The 16,186-nt window shown below is 41.0% G+C and overlaps 1 protein-coding gene across 1 annotated transcript in view; it reads left to right on the top strand.

Annotated features, from left to right (window-relative positions):
* Nucleotides 1–291: 291 nt before the first annotated feature.
* The window catches only part of tlcd2 (TLC domain containing 2), a 34,743-nt gene continuing 18,848 nt past the window's right edge, over nt 292–16,186 (top strand). Inside the window, exons 1-3 of the mRNA XM_034098195.1 lie at nt 292–777; nt 1,220–1,302; nt 5,601–5,683. Coding sequence (XP_033954086.1) covers nt 599–777; nt 1,220–1,302; nt 5,601–5,683 — 345 coding nt within the window. The 5' untranslated portion in view covers nt 292–598. The remainder of the gene's footprint in view (nt 778–1,219; nt 1,303–5,600; nt 5,684–16,186) is intronic.

Here is a 16,186-nt window from a genome sequence, read left to right as displayed (position 1 = left end):
ATATTTATTAATTCCCAACCCTGACTCAAGTTATTATTTTCTAGTCTAATTGTTTGCATGTAATCATGGTTATGCAAGAAAACACCAAGACAGGTTGCTTTAATGTTCACCCAACACAAAACAGATGAACGTATTTTCGACAGCACCTGAAGGTAACACAACACACAGAACGTGCTCTCTGCCGCGCCCCTTTGTAGTAGGGCGGGGAAGTCCTTTCTGTTGATGTCAAAAGTTACACAAGCAGGGATGAGGTTTTACAACAAAACTGTTTCACAACTGTACACCCGGCTTCACACTGACGTTCCCCACCCACCTCCACCGGGCACACCGGTGGCTGCACATCTCTCTTTGTTAGGACTATCACCGAAAACATATCATAAACATACGTCCACAGACTCGTCCACGCTTTCTTTCTCTGGACAAAAACCGTGGAAGAAACACGTTTTTCTTTTGAGCCAGTGAGGTATTGGAATTGGAAATACCCTGGTGTGATTGTCTCGTATTTTTTCTGGCTGGACAACAAGACGCGCGCGTTGATACCACTCACATTGGGGACAATCGTTGCATGTTAAGTCTTCATTCAACAAATCTTTGAGCAATGGAGTTGAGTTCAGTGATCCTAACCACCGGGGTCTCGGTCGGGTTTTTTAGGCTGGTCAATGCTGGTGTCAGTAAACTGCCCATGCCTGAGTCTGCCTGCAGGAATGCATTGAAATGGAGAAACATCTCTACATCCTTCGTGCACAGCTTTATCACTGCGATATGGGCAGTGTTATGGTGAGTAAAATCCCACTAAACTGTTTTGTTTACATAAGGTGCTGACTGCGAGAAAAGGGTTATCATGCGAGCATGGTTTCATAAACGGATGCTGGACTTTTGCGCGGTTGTCTTAAAAAACGTGCCTTTAATATATTTAGCCTTCATTTAAGGTTGTTTGATTAGTAAAGATTTATATTATTCATTATTAACCTTTATTTTTGACATGCCAGCATGGAGACCCTTAATGGACTTTTTGTTCCCATGTGTCCTGGATTTGTTGATTAGGCTACTACACATAGTTTTACATTATTATGATAATGTTTACTTCTGCAGACCACCGAGACGCTTCCAATAAAAAAAAAAATCCTCAACCAATAACTATTGATATGAAGTTGGCTCATGAATAGTAAAAACATCACTCTTACATCAAGTTTTTTTGCACTTGTGTTCGTCTTTTCAGCTTTTTCCGCCACCCACAGATGGCCGAAGATTTGATAGAAACTCACTCTGTGTTTTCTCACGCCTTGGTGTCGTTATCGATCGGTAAGTAGACTGTCAGCACAGTGCAGGGGCGGACTGGGACTACAAATCAGCCCGGGACTCTCGACCGGCCCACTTCGGTACCACCGGCCCACCACGGTACCGCAAGTAGGCCTAAATACCGCTAGTAAATTGTCGACGGGGACGGGGACTGGGGGGTAGACAATTTACTAGCGGTAGACATTAAGGGTAAATAATGTCTACCTCCGGGCCGGTGGACTTGTATTGTCACTGGCCCCACCATTGTAACCACTGGCCCGGAGCATTCGTCCAACAAAAAAAATCGACTAATAATGAAGAAAAATTAACACATGTGTTGCAATAGTAATGTATGCACTAACTACATTACTACTTGTACTACAACATTTTAATCATCAGTTCTTCCTCATTTTCCTCAATTGTTCATATTTGGTTTATTAAAAATAATGATATTGTGGTCATTGTTAAACAAATGCTGCTATTATTATTATTTGTATAATGCACTTTCTGCCTTCCTGTCATTAGGAGTTAGACATGTAATGGCTATATGTAATAGATTTGATTAGAACCTTCATTATCCTAAACTGCTGGGACATTTCGCCAATTTCTTTATATTGTCTACTCTTCACTTACTTGTCAGCATAGGTCGGCATTGATGTACAGAGCCGACAGAAGACCTTGTTTATATTGGCATCATATTGAGAGGTGCAGTGACGCGTCCTGAAACCAGGAAGTAAGCTGCTGGTTCCCTCGACAAGGGTTTTGGAAAATAGCTGGAAATAAGGTCTGTGGAAAACAAACCTGTTTGATAAATGCACGTTTTGTTCAGCCGGATAATCTCCACATGTCTACCCTACTTTTATAATTTTCGAATCATAAATCTAATCGATAGATTATAAAAGGGTTTTAGGACGCGTCACTGCAGCCAACTCCATCGATCAAGCTGGCTGAAACTTTCTCTCCCTCTTCTTTCTCTCCCTCTTCTTCTCATACTCCCTGTCACTCTCCTTTATTTGAAGATTGTTTTTTGCCCGGCGCTTGGCCGGTTACCGCTGGTATTAAAAACATTTGGCGAATGGTTAGGTGGCACGATAGTCTGTGGTCTGTAGTGAAGCAGTGCGCTCCCGCTCACGGGAGCCTGCTCCGCAGCAAACAGCTGTTTGCTTTTCACCCAACAACAACGACAACCGACTCACGGAACGCTATGTTGTAGCGTTGCTAAACGAAACAATTTAAGTAAATTGCTAGTCAAAATACCAATACCACAGGACGTTTTTTAAAAGCAATATTTTTAGTGGCCCGAGCCGGCAAGTGGAAAGTACGTTATGCTGGCCCGGGGTGTCTAAATAGTGCTTCCGGGCCAGCGGGCCATTTAATGTCGAGCCCTGCCGGTTACCGGCCGGCCCACATCGTCCGACCGGCCCACTTCAGTACCGGCCCATCGGGATTCGTCCCGAACGTCCCGATGGCCAGTCCGCCCCTGGCACAGTGTTCATATAAATACAAACAGTTGATTTGTTTATCACCTTTTACAAAATAAATTAAACACAATATGCAGATAACATCAGTATAACAAAGCATTGATTCATGGACAATATTATGGAAAATTAAATCTGCTTGATAAAATACGTTTTATAAAAAATAACACGTGTCTGAATGGGCTTGTGTTGGTGAAGAGAAGGCTCAGATGTGGTGCACCCATGGGTGCTGCTGCCACCATAAGGGGAAATGAGGAAGTGACTTCATCCATGCCTGGCCATCTCCTTTCCCACACGGTGTCAGTGGAAGTTATAGGTCCAAAAGCATGTGAATCATTATTTTAACTGACTAGAACAAGTCTTGACCTGGCAATTCATTATTATTTTAATCAGTTGGAAAAGTGCAGCAACACCTTTCAAAATTGAGACTTGTTACACCTCAGTGTTGAAATGTGCTCTGACTTTTGTCAGCAAATATAGGCAGTTCATTGTTTCTACATTTCACTGACATTGTAAATATTAACTTGTTGCTGTTTACTGGTCTTTGTTTACTAAAGTCAAACTTTTCTCACAACTAAGCCATTAGAGATGGAGATGATTGTTTCTGGTCTGTGATTCAGGTTGTGTGTGTACCCTCCCTTTAACTGGACTTTGAACCCATCTACACTTTCTCTTTGCTTGACTAAAACTCATTTGTCTTGGTTGTGTAATATACACACAATTAGAAACTCTTGCTTGATTGGATTTTGCTTAATATCATAAAGATGTATTACATTTAAGTGTGCATGCAACCTCACATCTTTTAAAATAGATATTCATCCTGCCTTTACCATTTCTCATGAACCCTTAAAGTATTCAAAAACATTTCTTGGCACGTGGGTCCTCTTAAATCCAGACATTTATTGGAAGTGTGCCGGTCAACAAGAGCTCCCCGAGGATTCCCAGGATGTTTGACATTCTTTCAGGAAGCCCAGCCCTGGAAGCTGGCAAAGCAAGGGACAGTGATGGATCAATGGAGGGCATTATTATCAGTCCTAGTTGGCACCAGGCGTAACCCCGTACAGTCACGTGACCTCACTTGTAACTTGGGCAAAAAGTCAGTTGATTTATGCGGGTGGTGCTTGTCAGATGCCAGTGGTTACAGAAAGGGGAGTCATTCATGGAAAACAAGTGGAGTTTTTCTCCCGGCCCTCCCACTGAAGATGTGGTGTGATTCTGAGGCCTCAGCAAGTTGTAGTGAGGAGTTTTGTTCTCCGGATTTGTGCATTCGACCTGTTCTCACTGGGATACCACGCTGATAACCTTGCAACGATGACTCTCCACTTGTTGAATGAAGACCTTGTTCAATGCTGAGAACAATGTCTTGCACAGCCCAGAAGTGTGTGATCCTTTTGTCAAGGGGCTTTAATACTCACCATTCCCTGTGTTGCTTTGTATAACAGCGTTAGAGATAGATACTCGTTAAATGGTGGTGTTTCACCCATAGACTATAAAAGTAAGTTACTTTTAATACTAAGAGTTCAACCAAAACCTTTTTTTATTTGCTGTAGAGGAATCTGTCTATTCAGTTTACAGTCAGAGAAGTGAAAAACAAACGAGACAATATTCACATTTTAGAAGCTTGAATTAAAATGATCTTGAGTTTTTTCTTTCTTTGAAATTATTCAAACAGATTAATTGATTATGAACTTATGTGGCAATTTATTTAATAACGTTGAAACTAATTGATATCTCTTTGCAGCTTTATCTAATATCAAATACAGAAAATAAGATGCTCATAGTCATTATTTTTCCATGGGCACATTTAGTTGATATAGTATAAACAAGTATTCACAATGAATGATGGACCATGCTTCGAAAGTGAAGTTTACACAGACTGGTGGGAAAAGGCCACATTGATGAGATGTTTACATGCATTACATTACAGTTACTCCAGGTTCAGGCTTAACCAGGTTAAGGTTAAGGTTGTGTTGCATGAGCCTGAAACCCGGTGGTTGTCTAACTGGTTTAATGTAAACATGCCAATGGCTGTCACCCCACATGATCTCGAATGAAAAAACCCTGAATCTATTGCTTTGGATGATTTAACCTTCTTTTCTTACTGTTCATGCTTTGCTTGTTAGCTAAGGGAAAGTCAAGTAGCTTCCAATTCCTTTGTTCTCTGTGTAGACATTAACTGTGCATTGGCATCATGCCTAGGTTGAACATAAAGAGTAATACTATTCTTAAAAACAAAGTGATTCTTTGTTACACCTTTATGTTTAAATACAAAGTATTGTACTGTATAATACAGTAATTAATTATTCCATGTTAAAACACATCGGCAAAGAAGTGTATGTGTATTGGCTCTTTAATTTAACAAGTCACATGCTGCTCTAATTGACTGTTTATAGCTAAACTTGACCCGAACATGAACTCTTGTAAATAACAAGCTATTAAAAAGAGACATCGGCCTGGAGTTCCCTCCAATATATTTAGACAATATTTCGTCCTGAGGCTGAAAGCAAGTACATTTATGTATGGTGAGACAATCCAAACATGTCAAAAGGGTCTTGGTGTCAAATTTCCAATACAATTAGCTTAAATCCAGTCACCCCTTCATCCCCTTCATCATTGTTCAGCATTGTGAATAGCTGTAACCATGGATACGGCTGGTGGTGGGGAAGGAGTGGATATGAATAGCCTCTTTCCAAGACGCACCGTGGTTGTCGTCATGGAAGCAGTGTGGCCCCCCCAATGACTCGATATGCTCAAGGCTTCTTTAGTTAAATGAATCATTCATAAATGAATTGCTAAACTTAAAGATTGTCATTAACATCGGCTAAATGCTCTCTTTCCCAACAGGCTACTTCATCTGTGACTTCCTTGACATGGTGTTGAACCAGAAGCTGAATCAGTCCTGGGAGATTCTCTTTCACCACATTGTGGTAGGTCTTTCAAGCATTACTGTCCCAGATCAAAACTAGAACTAGAACCAGAACCTCCACGAGGCCAAATTTCCCATTTTGTGATTCGGATCTACTCAAAAATATTATGGGTTCTCCCTTGGCCCATGCTAGACCCTTCCTCCCAGATTCATGAGAATCTAGTGTTGATGCTGACAAACAAACAAACCTAACCAATGTTTCACCTTGACCGTCACTGACCAAACTTAACTTTTGCATCTCTGTGAGAAACGATGTACTTTGACTTAATCCTCCTTTGCATTCAATGCACAGTACTCACTGCATAGTTAAATTAAGCGGCAAACCCCCAACACACCTGTCGGAAGCACATGCATGGAAAAGAGAAAATACCCGTCTTTCTTGTTAAGTGACAAAGGACAAGTGAGGGAGGAACAAAGAGACGATGTTTCCGGTGTGACAGCCCCCACGCCAAGCATTCAACTCTCTGTCATGCTTTGAGAAAGATGAACTCCACCCTTATTTCTCAGTGTTTTGCCATCCACTTAACCACAGTTACTAGGAAATTCCCATTAGACCCGTCTTCTTCATGACATGAGGACCCTCAGCAGGCTAGTCTGTTGGGAGTTCATTCCCTCAGGGTCAGATCAGTAAACCCTCCCCCCATTCCTGCCTTTGAACATCAGGGAAAACAACCTGAAGTGAACATATAGAACCACATCCAGAGTGAATATTTTCTTTCTCTGCATATGGATGATTTACCTACATCCAACACAATGCTGATGTTTAGATTGCCTTCTGTTGCTATGCTCTCGTCTTGTTATTGTAATATATTGCTTTTCTCTTGAGAGCTGTTTATTTAAACTTTTATTGGAAGAGTTTCAAACAGGATCAGTGTGGTTTTCAAAGTCTTGCAGCCACAATTTATTCGTGTGTTTTGATGTTAATGTAAGCATGTTTTCAACACCAAGTATGTGGAATTATTTTATGGCAGAATTAGGATAAAGAAGTATGTGGCTCATCAAGTTCCAGATGCTTAAAACATTGGTAAAACGGCTTACTTATTATACTGACGTACAGTTTATATAAATGCAAACTGATAGATAAAACTCAAGAGCAACATCTAGGCCTTGCAATACTCTCTGATAGATATTTTCAATGCAGATTTACATATTAAACCACTTGTTGTGTTAATGGAAACCCTTCTTTGAAAACACACAAACATTGAGGCTGATCCTATGCCTGAAAACAAGCTAAACATGTCATGAACTGATGCACCGTTTGAGTGGTTTTGGTAGTTTTGGTAGTCTAAAAGTGGTTTCATAAGACCTGATTTCTTTGCAACAAAAACACCGCTTGACAAATAAAAAATACATTATTTGCGCTTTAGCACATAAAATAAAGTTAGTTAATGTTTACAAGATTTCTTGCAAAGCTCACTATTTCATCAAGCACATATGAGTTCTGTACGTGATACAATAGATTTACCGAACTGTTTCTTTCCACTTATCTCACCAAGTGTGTACAACAATGTACTACATCTTTATCTCTGGTGCTGTTCTGGAGTTCCTGGTCTTGCCTATAATCATACATTCTTGCGTATGTCGTGCTGTTTACTGGTAAACTTTCCATTTTTGATTGATTGGCTTTAAATAACTTTTTTACAAGTAAAACGTTGGCCACCTTGATGGACCGCCAAATTAAGTTTTCATTGTTGGGAGACAATTGAGAGCTTGCAATGAACGTGATGAAGATAATAATTGTAGCCTGGCTGTGAGTGTCACGAGGCGTCCTTTTTGTTTCTAAATAATGTTTAAGGTACACCTTATCACTTTTTGTGTTTCACTGGTGAAAACGCCACGAGTCACTCAGAATTAGTTGTGGAAACCAACTCACAAACCACCCAGTTGTTGGTGGCACTAACAGAATAGATAGTTGTATTGTCTTTTTTTCTGAAATCTTGTTTTTTTCCCTCTTTCACTTCCTGTAAGCCTACTGAATGGATGCTTTGGTCTGGCCAGCTGGTCTCCGGTTGTAGAGTGTGGGATAGACAGACACTTCTTCTTCACAACATGGCTTTCTGTGTTTCTTAGCGAGCTGACTCTTTCCCTATACTCTCTTTTTTTCCCTTCTGTACCAATGGTTGCTACTGGATTTTCACATAGCTTTCTAAAATGTCAACCAAGTCAGGGCTTAAATGCTGCAAATGTAAGTGTGCTGGTCATCTTGAGAGGTTAATCTCTAGTTAATCTCCCCCTTGTTTCAGCCGCACACTAATCTCACCCTTGAATCCCATTTCCTTACAATATAAGAGAACAATCTACCTTTTGCCTGCACACATGACACTGACATATACAAACTAAAAATGTAAAGGCTGGGATGTAATTGAAGAGAAACAATCCCTCTGAGGCACAATAAAACAATAAATGGAGATGAATTGATTCACTTAAGTATAGTACAACTGTATAATAATGTGTTCTTACTGCGCAAACATCACGTATACCATGCTGCATGTAAAGCTTTTATGTGTGACTGAACAAACAAGGTGGTTCATAAGAGGGACACATCTAGAAGGAACAGGAGGTGTGTCGTCAGTGGAACATTTTTAACACCGTGTCAACAATTGATAACAAATTGTGTTTTATTATTGTATGCTGAGGCACAAGGTGACAGATGTGAACCATAACACAACAATACAGACAATTGATGACTTGAAGACTAAATAATAAGGTGTTATTTATCTTCAAGTGTAAAAATAAGGTTACATTTCACAGTTGTGGTTACACCGGTCAGGCATTTTTGTAAATGTTAGTGGCAGTTGCCCAGAGGATCATCGGTGCCTCGCTCCCCTCACTACAGGACATATACAACACCTGCCTCACCCGCAAAGCACTCAGCATTGTGGGTGACTCCACCCACCCCTCCAACAGCCTCTTCAGCCTCCTGCCTTCAGAAAGAAGGTTCCACAGCCTCAGCTCAGGCACCATCAGGCTGGGGAACAGCTTCCTCCACCAGGCGGTCAGGATGCTGAAATCTCTCCCCTCCCTCCCTCCCTCCCTCCCTCTCTCCCCCTCTCTGACATCTCTCCCCTGCACTCTCCACCCTGCCTCCGACCTTTCTCCCCTGCCCCAAATGGTCCTGGACTCTAACCCCCCAACACACACACACACACACACACACACACACACACACACACACACACACACACACACACACACACACACACACACACACACACACACACACACACACACACACACACAACCAACCTTCCTCATCCAGCACCAGTCACTTTTCTGCCATCTCCGCTGAACACCGGTTATCTCGGCCCTTTTTGTTTTTTTGTTGTTGTTTGATGTATATATATCACACTGTAGGACCTCGAGAAACGATATTTCGAGATTTTTGGATGTACAACATGTAGAATTATTGACAATAAAGCTGACTTTGACTTTGACAGTTAAAAACGAGTAATAATTTAGTTAAGGCAGCCTTTAGAGGATTTAGAGGATTGAGAGAAGATGCAATTTCTCACATCTGATCTCATGCTCTGTTGGATCTTTACCTCTTTCTTTAGTGTTTGTCTGCTCAGAAGTATATATTTTTATTATTTTCTTTGCGTCTCCATTTTTGTAATCAACTCTGAGGGTTTCCTCTGTTAGAACAGCATATAGTGAAATAGCATGAGGGGTAACAGGAGTTTGGTTGATCCCTGGTGCCGCCAACAAGGAGAAATAATAAAGTCAAACATTCCATTTAATGTCTTATTGAGTGAAGGGGAGATTACAGCTTCTTACTTCTGCCTGAGGAGCATGGGTCCTGCTGCCACAGTCACTCATGCCTGATGAGATCCTGTCAGCCACAACCTTGTGCTTCCTTTGAAAAACAGGAAGTCCTGATAGTTCTGCCAGAAATAGGGTGCAGAGAGAAATGTACGTTCTACATATATTGTCAGAGAAATGTAATGTCCATGGCTCCAAAAAGTACAATACATTTAAAGTTAAAATAAATGTGTCTGTTTTGCTTGAGGGGTACTTACTACACGGATAATGTAAAATAAAGGTTTGTTTGCCAATCTTGTAAAAAAAAAATATAGCCTCTCCCCATATTGAGTCTGTTTCAGCCGTGTTTGTCCATGACTCTTGGAAAAATTGAGCTTGTAATTAAAAAATACAAGCCAGAAGAGACAGATCCCAAGCAGAAGGGCAGATCATTTTTTCCATGAAGAATAAAACTATGTGCAAAGCAGTATGTCCATCCAATGTTCACTTTTTTAGCTACTTATCAATAATACACAGTAGAAACTATGAGTATTAGTCTTGCTCTGCTGCTTTCCCTTTACCCTCACACAGGGGTTGGAAGTTTTGAAGCATGTTTGCCGTTTCCTTCTTCAAATGTCTCTCATCCCTATCGGATTAGGCCGAATTCAATTATCTTTGTAGAAAGGGGCCAAGGCCAACACTCCTTAAAAACAGATCAGGGCTGCAGGGGTTAATCAGCTATATTTGGATCAGGGTTGTTACCAATCACATCTCCATGGTCTCCAAGCAGTATAGGCTCTCTCCACTATGCTACCTACAGGGATTTAGTTGTGTAAGATGTCATCATCCTTACTCCAATTAGTGTCAGGGAATACTTAAATCTAAAGACACAAGTTGCTCTTATACACATGGAAATATTTAAAATTTCTGCCACACCCTTGGGAAGTAATTCATTTCTCCACTGCCTTCTGCTATTTCCTGATTTGCAATAATCACCCAGACCTGTAATAAAAACAATTAAATACATAACTGTTAATTATTTCCATTTCCTGAGGTTAATGGGTTTGTTTGAACAAACCTAGAAGCTTCTGCGAAAGTAATATTTATGTTGCCCCACCTTTACAGCCGTTTTGATGACCCCCTGATATTGCATATCTGTATATAGAAATGTCACTTGCATTAAACCAACATGTTGAACTGCAGGGTTTTCTCTACCACTATTAGCCAATTTTTATTTACAGACCATTTTATTTATTGTGATGGTTGTGCAGTTTTATTTTTGTTATCTCATTTTTGTTTGGGATATTTAAATATTTCTTCACATTTCAATTCCAATTTCTGCATATCGTCTAAAAAAATTGCTAAATCATTTCCGGGCCAATATATTGTCTAATAAAAGTATTTATCGTGACAGGCCTGGACACATTCCTATGTTTTGGTTTCCTTATAACCTGAGGATCCTCTTAGATAGTCTTGTTCACCCTCAGACACATTTTCCCTCATGAAGGTTCTTCTTGTACCAACTTCAGATATGAGTTACATGTCTCAGTTTACCATGCATGAAAATAGATATTTGTGGGAGGAGCGTGAAGCTGTCTCCAGTGACATACCCAACAGGGAATGTCACTTTCAGTAGCAGGAACATACTGTATTTGGTTGTCTGCCATGATGACATCACATCTCAAAGGAATGCCACGGAGCTCCATGTCTTCAACTCTTATTATCTTATTATTATCTTATTATTATTATCTTATTATCCTGTGCACCTGTTTCTGTCTCTTGGCCTTTTCACTTATCCCTTTTTTTGTTTTTCCAGCTACTTAATTATACTAGCTGATGGCTGTCTAAAGACCACCATAATGTGAGAGTGCTGCAGTACACGCACATAGCCTGTAGTGGGCAGATTTGTAATCCCTCAAGCCTTGTTTGGATTGAAGACTCCATTGTTAAATGGCAATGTTTATTCTATCATATCCGAAGCTCAGCTGGCCTGTATCCTGATGGTTGCACTTCCTCCAGTTAATCTTGCATTGACGAGAGCATTGGGAAATAATTTGGAGAGTGGAAGTGTAGTTTTGTGTTGTTAAACAGCTGGGGCCTCTTGATATTTTATAGAAGTATCTGATTCAGTTTTTATTGTAAGTTTTTGTTTTGGCTTGCCAGCCTAAAAAATATATATTTCCAGCCATCCTCAATCTGTGGGCTCTGCCGCTTTAGTGCGAGAAACCACACGATAAGAGGTTATTTCCTGGAATCCGCAGTTTTTGCTGACCTTTTTGCAAGATATACAATTATTATGAAATTCTTGAACAAGACAATGTATTTTTAAACCACATAGTGAGGAGGATGATGGCACATGGGGACCTGTATTGCAAAAATATAAAGTAAAACATGTACATGAGGGTTCATTTGCGAAGAAAGATTTGGGATGTGTGTTTCAAAAGTCTCGTCTTTTTGGCGGGGTGCCCCAGAAACCCCTCTTTTCTGTGGATATCCTGACAGGAGGACAGACATTTGGTCCCCACATGAACCTCAGGCCCCCAAGACACACACACACACACACACACACACACACACACACACACACACACACACACACACACACACACACACACACACACACACACACACACACACACACACACACACACACACACACACACACACACACACACACACTCACACTCGCCAAACCTCCTGCTTCCTGAGAGGGCTCCCTCAAATGCGTGCACCCCCTCAAAACATTTCTGTGCAGCAGCTCCACTCCATAGATCACACACACTGCCTTGTTCTCAACCCCCTGTCTTAGCATGAGCTCCGAACATCTCCCCCATCCCCCCTCGTCCACCTACTCTCTGCAGCTTGTACCACCCCCTCACATGGCTACGAACCAATAAGGGCCTCCGTGCTCTGGTAGTATTGTATCTCGTTTTTGTGTTTTTCTCGTGGTATGACTATCTGACATTGGTACGTTTCCTTGTCCATTGTTTTAGTTTTAGAAACACTCCACACTTATCTAAAGCAAAGGCAACAAGCAAAACAAAATGCATAGATTGATGCAGGCAGCGTCCTGTCTCTTTATCAACCACAGAAATGCAGCTGTGAGACACTTAACAATCACTGTGGACTATAAGAAGCCTGAACATTGCTGTGAACTTTCAGGATATCTGTGTGTGTCATGTGGAAAATATATTTGCTGACATAATGTAATAAACACAGCAGTAAAGTATACAATGAGGTTTCACAAGCATTATGTTTGCATTTTTCATAACCGTATGTATTGAGAGTCCATAAAGCAGCCATTTAAGCTCCACACTATTGAGCAATATATATTTGACTAATGGAAACCTTTTTTAGACCGTAAAGACTGAAGAACAAAACATTTTAGTTGGATAATTCAACAAAGAAAATTATGTTTTTGGTGAATCTTGAGATAATATAAAAGAGGGCAGTGTGTAGGAGCATTAACGGCAAACATTCTGATCTCGCCAAAGTGCTTATCAAGGCAAAGAATATCAGGTTATCAGTGTGAAGTAGAAATAAACTGTTCAGATACAGGTGCCAACCACCCTGAAGCAGAGCAGTTTATTTTACATCATCTTCATTAAACGGGAACAGTATATAGCAGGAAAGAGCAGTTGTGTTACAAACTCTTATACACGTGCCATGCTTTCCAAGGAGGCTGTAAAGGGAAGTTGGCATTTGTTTGCAGTTGGCATAACAACCAGGAATGTTGTTTGTCATTGCATCCGTCCATCAGCAGGTTGTCAAAGCAGAGGGAATTTACACTTAACCATTTGTCATTGCTGGAAAGCTAGGTGGGGCAACATACAGTATGAGCTGTAGGTTTCACCCCCCTGAGTGACACACCTCATGGCGTAAAAGCACAGCATTCAAAAGATAGAGAACAAACTTGGCTGATATCCAGCTGCAGCAGGAATACCAGAGCATGTGCGTATGAATCTAAAAGCAGTGTGGGCGGGCGTGCAAGCATGAGAGTAGAGTGCAGAAACAACCTCACATTAAACATCTGTATGAAGTGCAGTTAACCATTTCAGAGTCCTTTTGTTATATTCTGTTGGTTCAAAGCAAATCTGAGCTACCTCCATTTTTTTGTATGCCAGAATGCTGGCTTTGATAGTGCTATGAAAATTATTATTTTGTATATTTTATGTATAATTGCTAAAAAGAGTGACACTCATATGTTAGCTGGATCCAACAGCTGGTTAGCCTTGCTTTGCTGGAAAATAAACATATGGTCCTAAAGTGCCAAACCGTTCCTTTTTTATACTGTATTTTCGGAGCAAAATAAGGGAATATTATAAGAATCAGATATAATATTAATATGATTGAAATTCTTCCATTTTTAGCAGTGTGTATAGTGGCATACATTTAGTTAACATAGGGTAAAAGTATCACAGTATCAGATCTTGAAAAATATTTACAACCCATGAACCTCGGGGAAAGTAATTTGTTCTCCAGAGCTTCCCGGTACTTCCTGGTCCTAATAAGAGCATGGGAATCTTAGCTTGGCCACTTTCAGCAGTGATGTAGTGGCTAATACATAGTAGTATCCCAAGGCAACGCAAAACAGAGTACCTCCCTTCACAACCACTGACTGAATACTACTTTAAGTGACTACTATTCACTTAAACACACTCATTACCACCACAGAGCCTCTCCCTGGTGTCTCAGGTGAGGCTGAAGTCTCAAATTATGCTATGCTAATACTTTTTCTTTGGTCTGTGTAACTTTGTTTGACAAACATTTCTGACCACATGTTTGTGACAGTGAGATAGCTGTGCTGCTGTCCGCTGACAGGTCACATGATACAAGTTATGACCACAATCCCTCAGCATTCTACTGTGTGTGTGTGTGTGTGTGTGTGTGTGTGTGTGTGTGTGTGTGTGTGTGTGTGTGTGTGTGTGTGTGTGTGTGTGTGTGTGTGTGTGTGTGTGTGTGTGTGTGTGTGTGTGTGTGCGTGCGTGCGTGCGTGCGTGCGTGCGTGCGTGCGTGCGTGCGTGCGTGCGTGCGTGCGTGCGTGCGTGCGTGCGTGCGTGCGTGTGTGTGTGTGTGATCATTACTGTCACATGTTCAAGCTTCACATAATTTTCTCTATTTCCTCTCATAGACTTTTGTAATGCCCTCCCATCACCAGACGGCTATTATCTCTCTATAGAGCTACCTATTACTTTCCTCCCCATCAGCCATTTCCCATCGATTTACGACCCGTATTAAGGAAGCTCTGCTTGACCAATATTGCATTAAAAGTGTATCTCGAGCCGGTTTCTCAAACTTACCTATCCTTTAAGTGAAGTTTTCGAATACATCTTGCATGTACATAGACAAACTGTAATAGTCTGTGTTTGGCTCCTGTGAACTCTAATGACTCCTGAACCATCCTAACCACCTCTTTGTTTTTGTTTTTCTGACCTGGTTCAATTATCATTCAACACTACCTGTAAAAAACAAACAAACACATACTGTGCAGGTACTGAACTTGAAATTCTCAGCCAGAGGCAGAGAAAACTGGTTTGACATTGAAGTCCTTTAATAACCTTTATATTCGCCGCTTTGACTATAGGAATAAAAAGTGAGTGACGTGGAGAAGGGACAAGCTAATGTTATATAAAAGGATGTATGGCATGTGAATATCCGCAGCATCAAGAAGTGTATAAATGTGTGTGTGAAGGTAATATCTGCAAAAGTTCAGCCTCGGGGTGAAAAGAGGAGACGGAGAGGGCTGATGTATAGGTTTAACCGGTAGTTCCACTTCAGATGTATGGCGCTCAGCTCTGACTGCGGCTTCCTGCGGATCCTTCCCTGACAGAGAAGGTCATACTATAATTTTGTTTAAATATGTTTATCAGAATGGCACTTGGAGAGCGCAGACCTTTGCAAATGCAGGTGGTCTATTCACATGCTCCTCGGATGATCCCAACATTGGGAGGTTGTTCTTCGGAAATTGGTACGTTCATGAGCTTTAAGTTGTAATGTGAAAACTAAAAAGATGCTACAAATAAGTTGTGTTATATGTTTTCGCTCTGAGCTTCACAACACATTCATGGCTGTTTTTGCTTGGATTTGAGACACCTTTTTCAGATTATCTGACAGCACATCCATGGAGCACAAACACCTCATTTGAAGTGTTACGAAATGTAAACATACCTTCTGTTGCAAGGATCTGCTCTGAAATGTATTGGTTCTTCTTTGGCCCATGCAACAAACTTGTTCCAAGTGTCAATAAAATCAGATTAGTAGTTTTAATATTGTAATAATATTGCTGAAAAACAAATGAGAGACAGACAAACTGAGCCGGAAAAAAAACATCACCTCCTTGATGGGGGTAATCATAATGCTACCTGCACATTCAGACCGCCACCCATATACAGTCTGTGAGATAACTTGTTCCAGCCTGTACTCGAGCACATAATGGGCTTCACGGACAGATCATGGGGCGGTGGTGGCGAAGTCGATAGGGCTTGGCTTGGCAACTGGAAGGTCACCAGTTCAAGTCCAGGCAAGACCAAGTGCTACCGAGGTGTCCCTGAGCAAGGCACCGTTCCCCACACTGCTCCCCGGGCGCCGTTCAAAATGGCAGCACCCTGCTCCTAACACTAGGATGGGTCAAATGCAGAGAAACAATTTCCCCACGAGGGATTAATAAAAGTCCATCTTAATCTTAATCTTAATCATGTTAGCCTCCATATACATGGAGCTCAACTAAAGCTGATATGCTTCTGTGAGACGCATACAATGTTTGTAC

This window comes from Pseudochaenichthys georgianus, chromosome 13, assembly GCF_902827115.2.
Source record: "Pseudochaenichthys georgianus chromosome 13, fPseGeo1.2, whole genome shotgun sequence".
In the NCBI taxonomy this organism is placed as follows: domain Eukaryota; kingdom Metazoa; phylum Chordata; class Actinopteri; order Perciformes; family Channichthyidae; genus Pseudochaenichthys; species Pseudochaenichthys georgianus.
The sequence above is the reverse complement of the archived record's forward strand: the minus strand, read 5'-3'. Positions and strand labels throughout refer to the sequence as shown.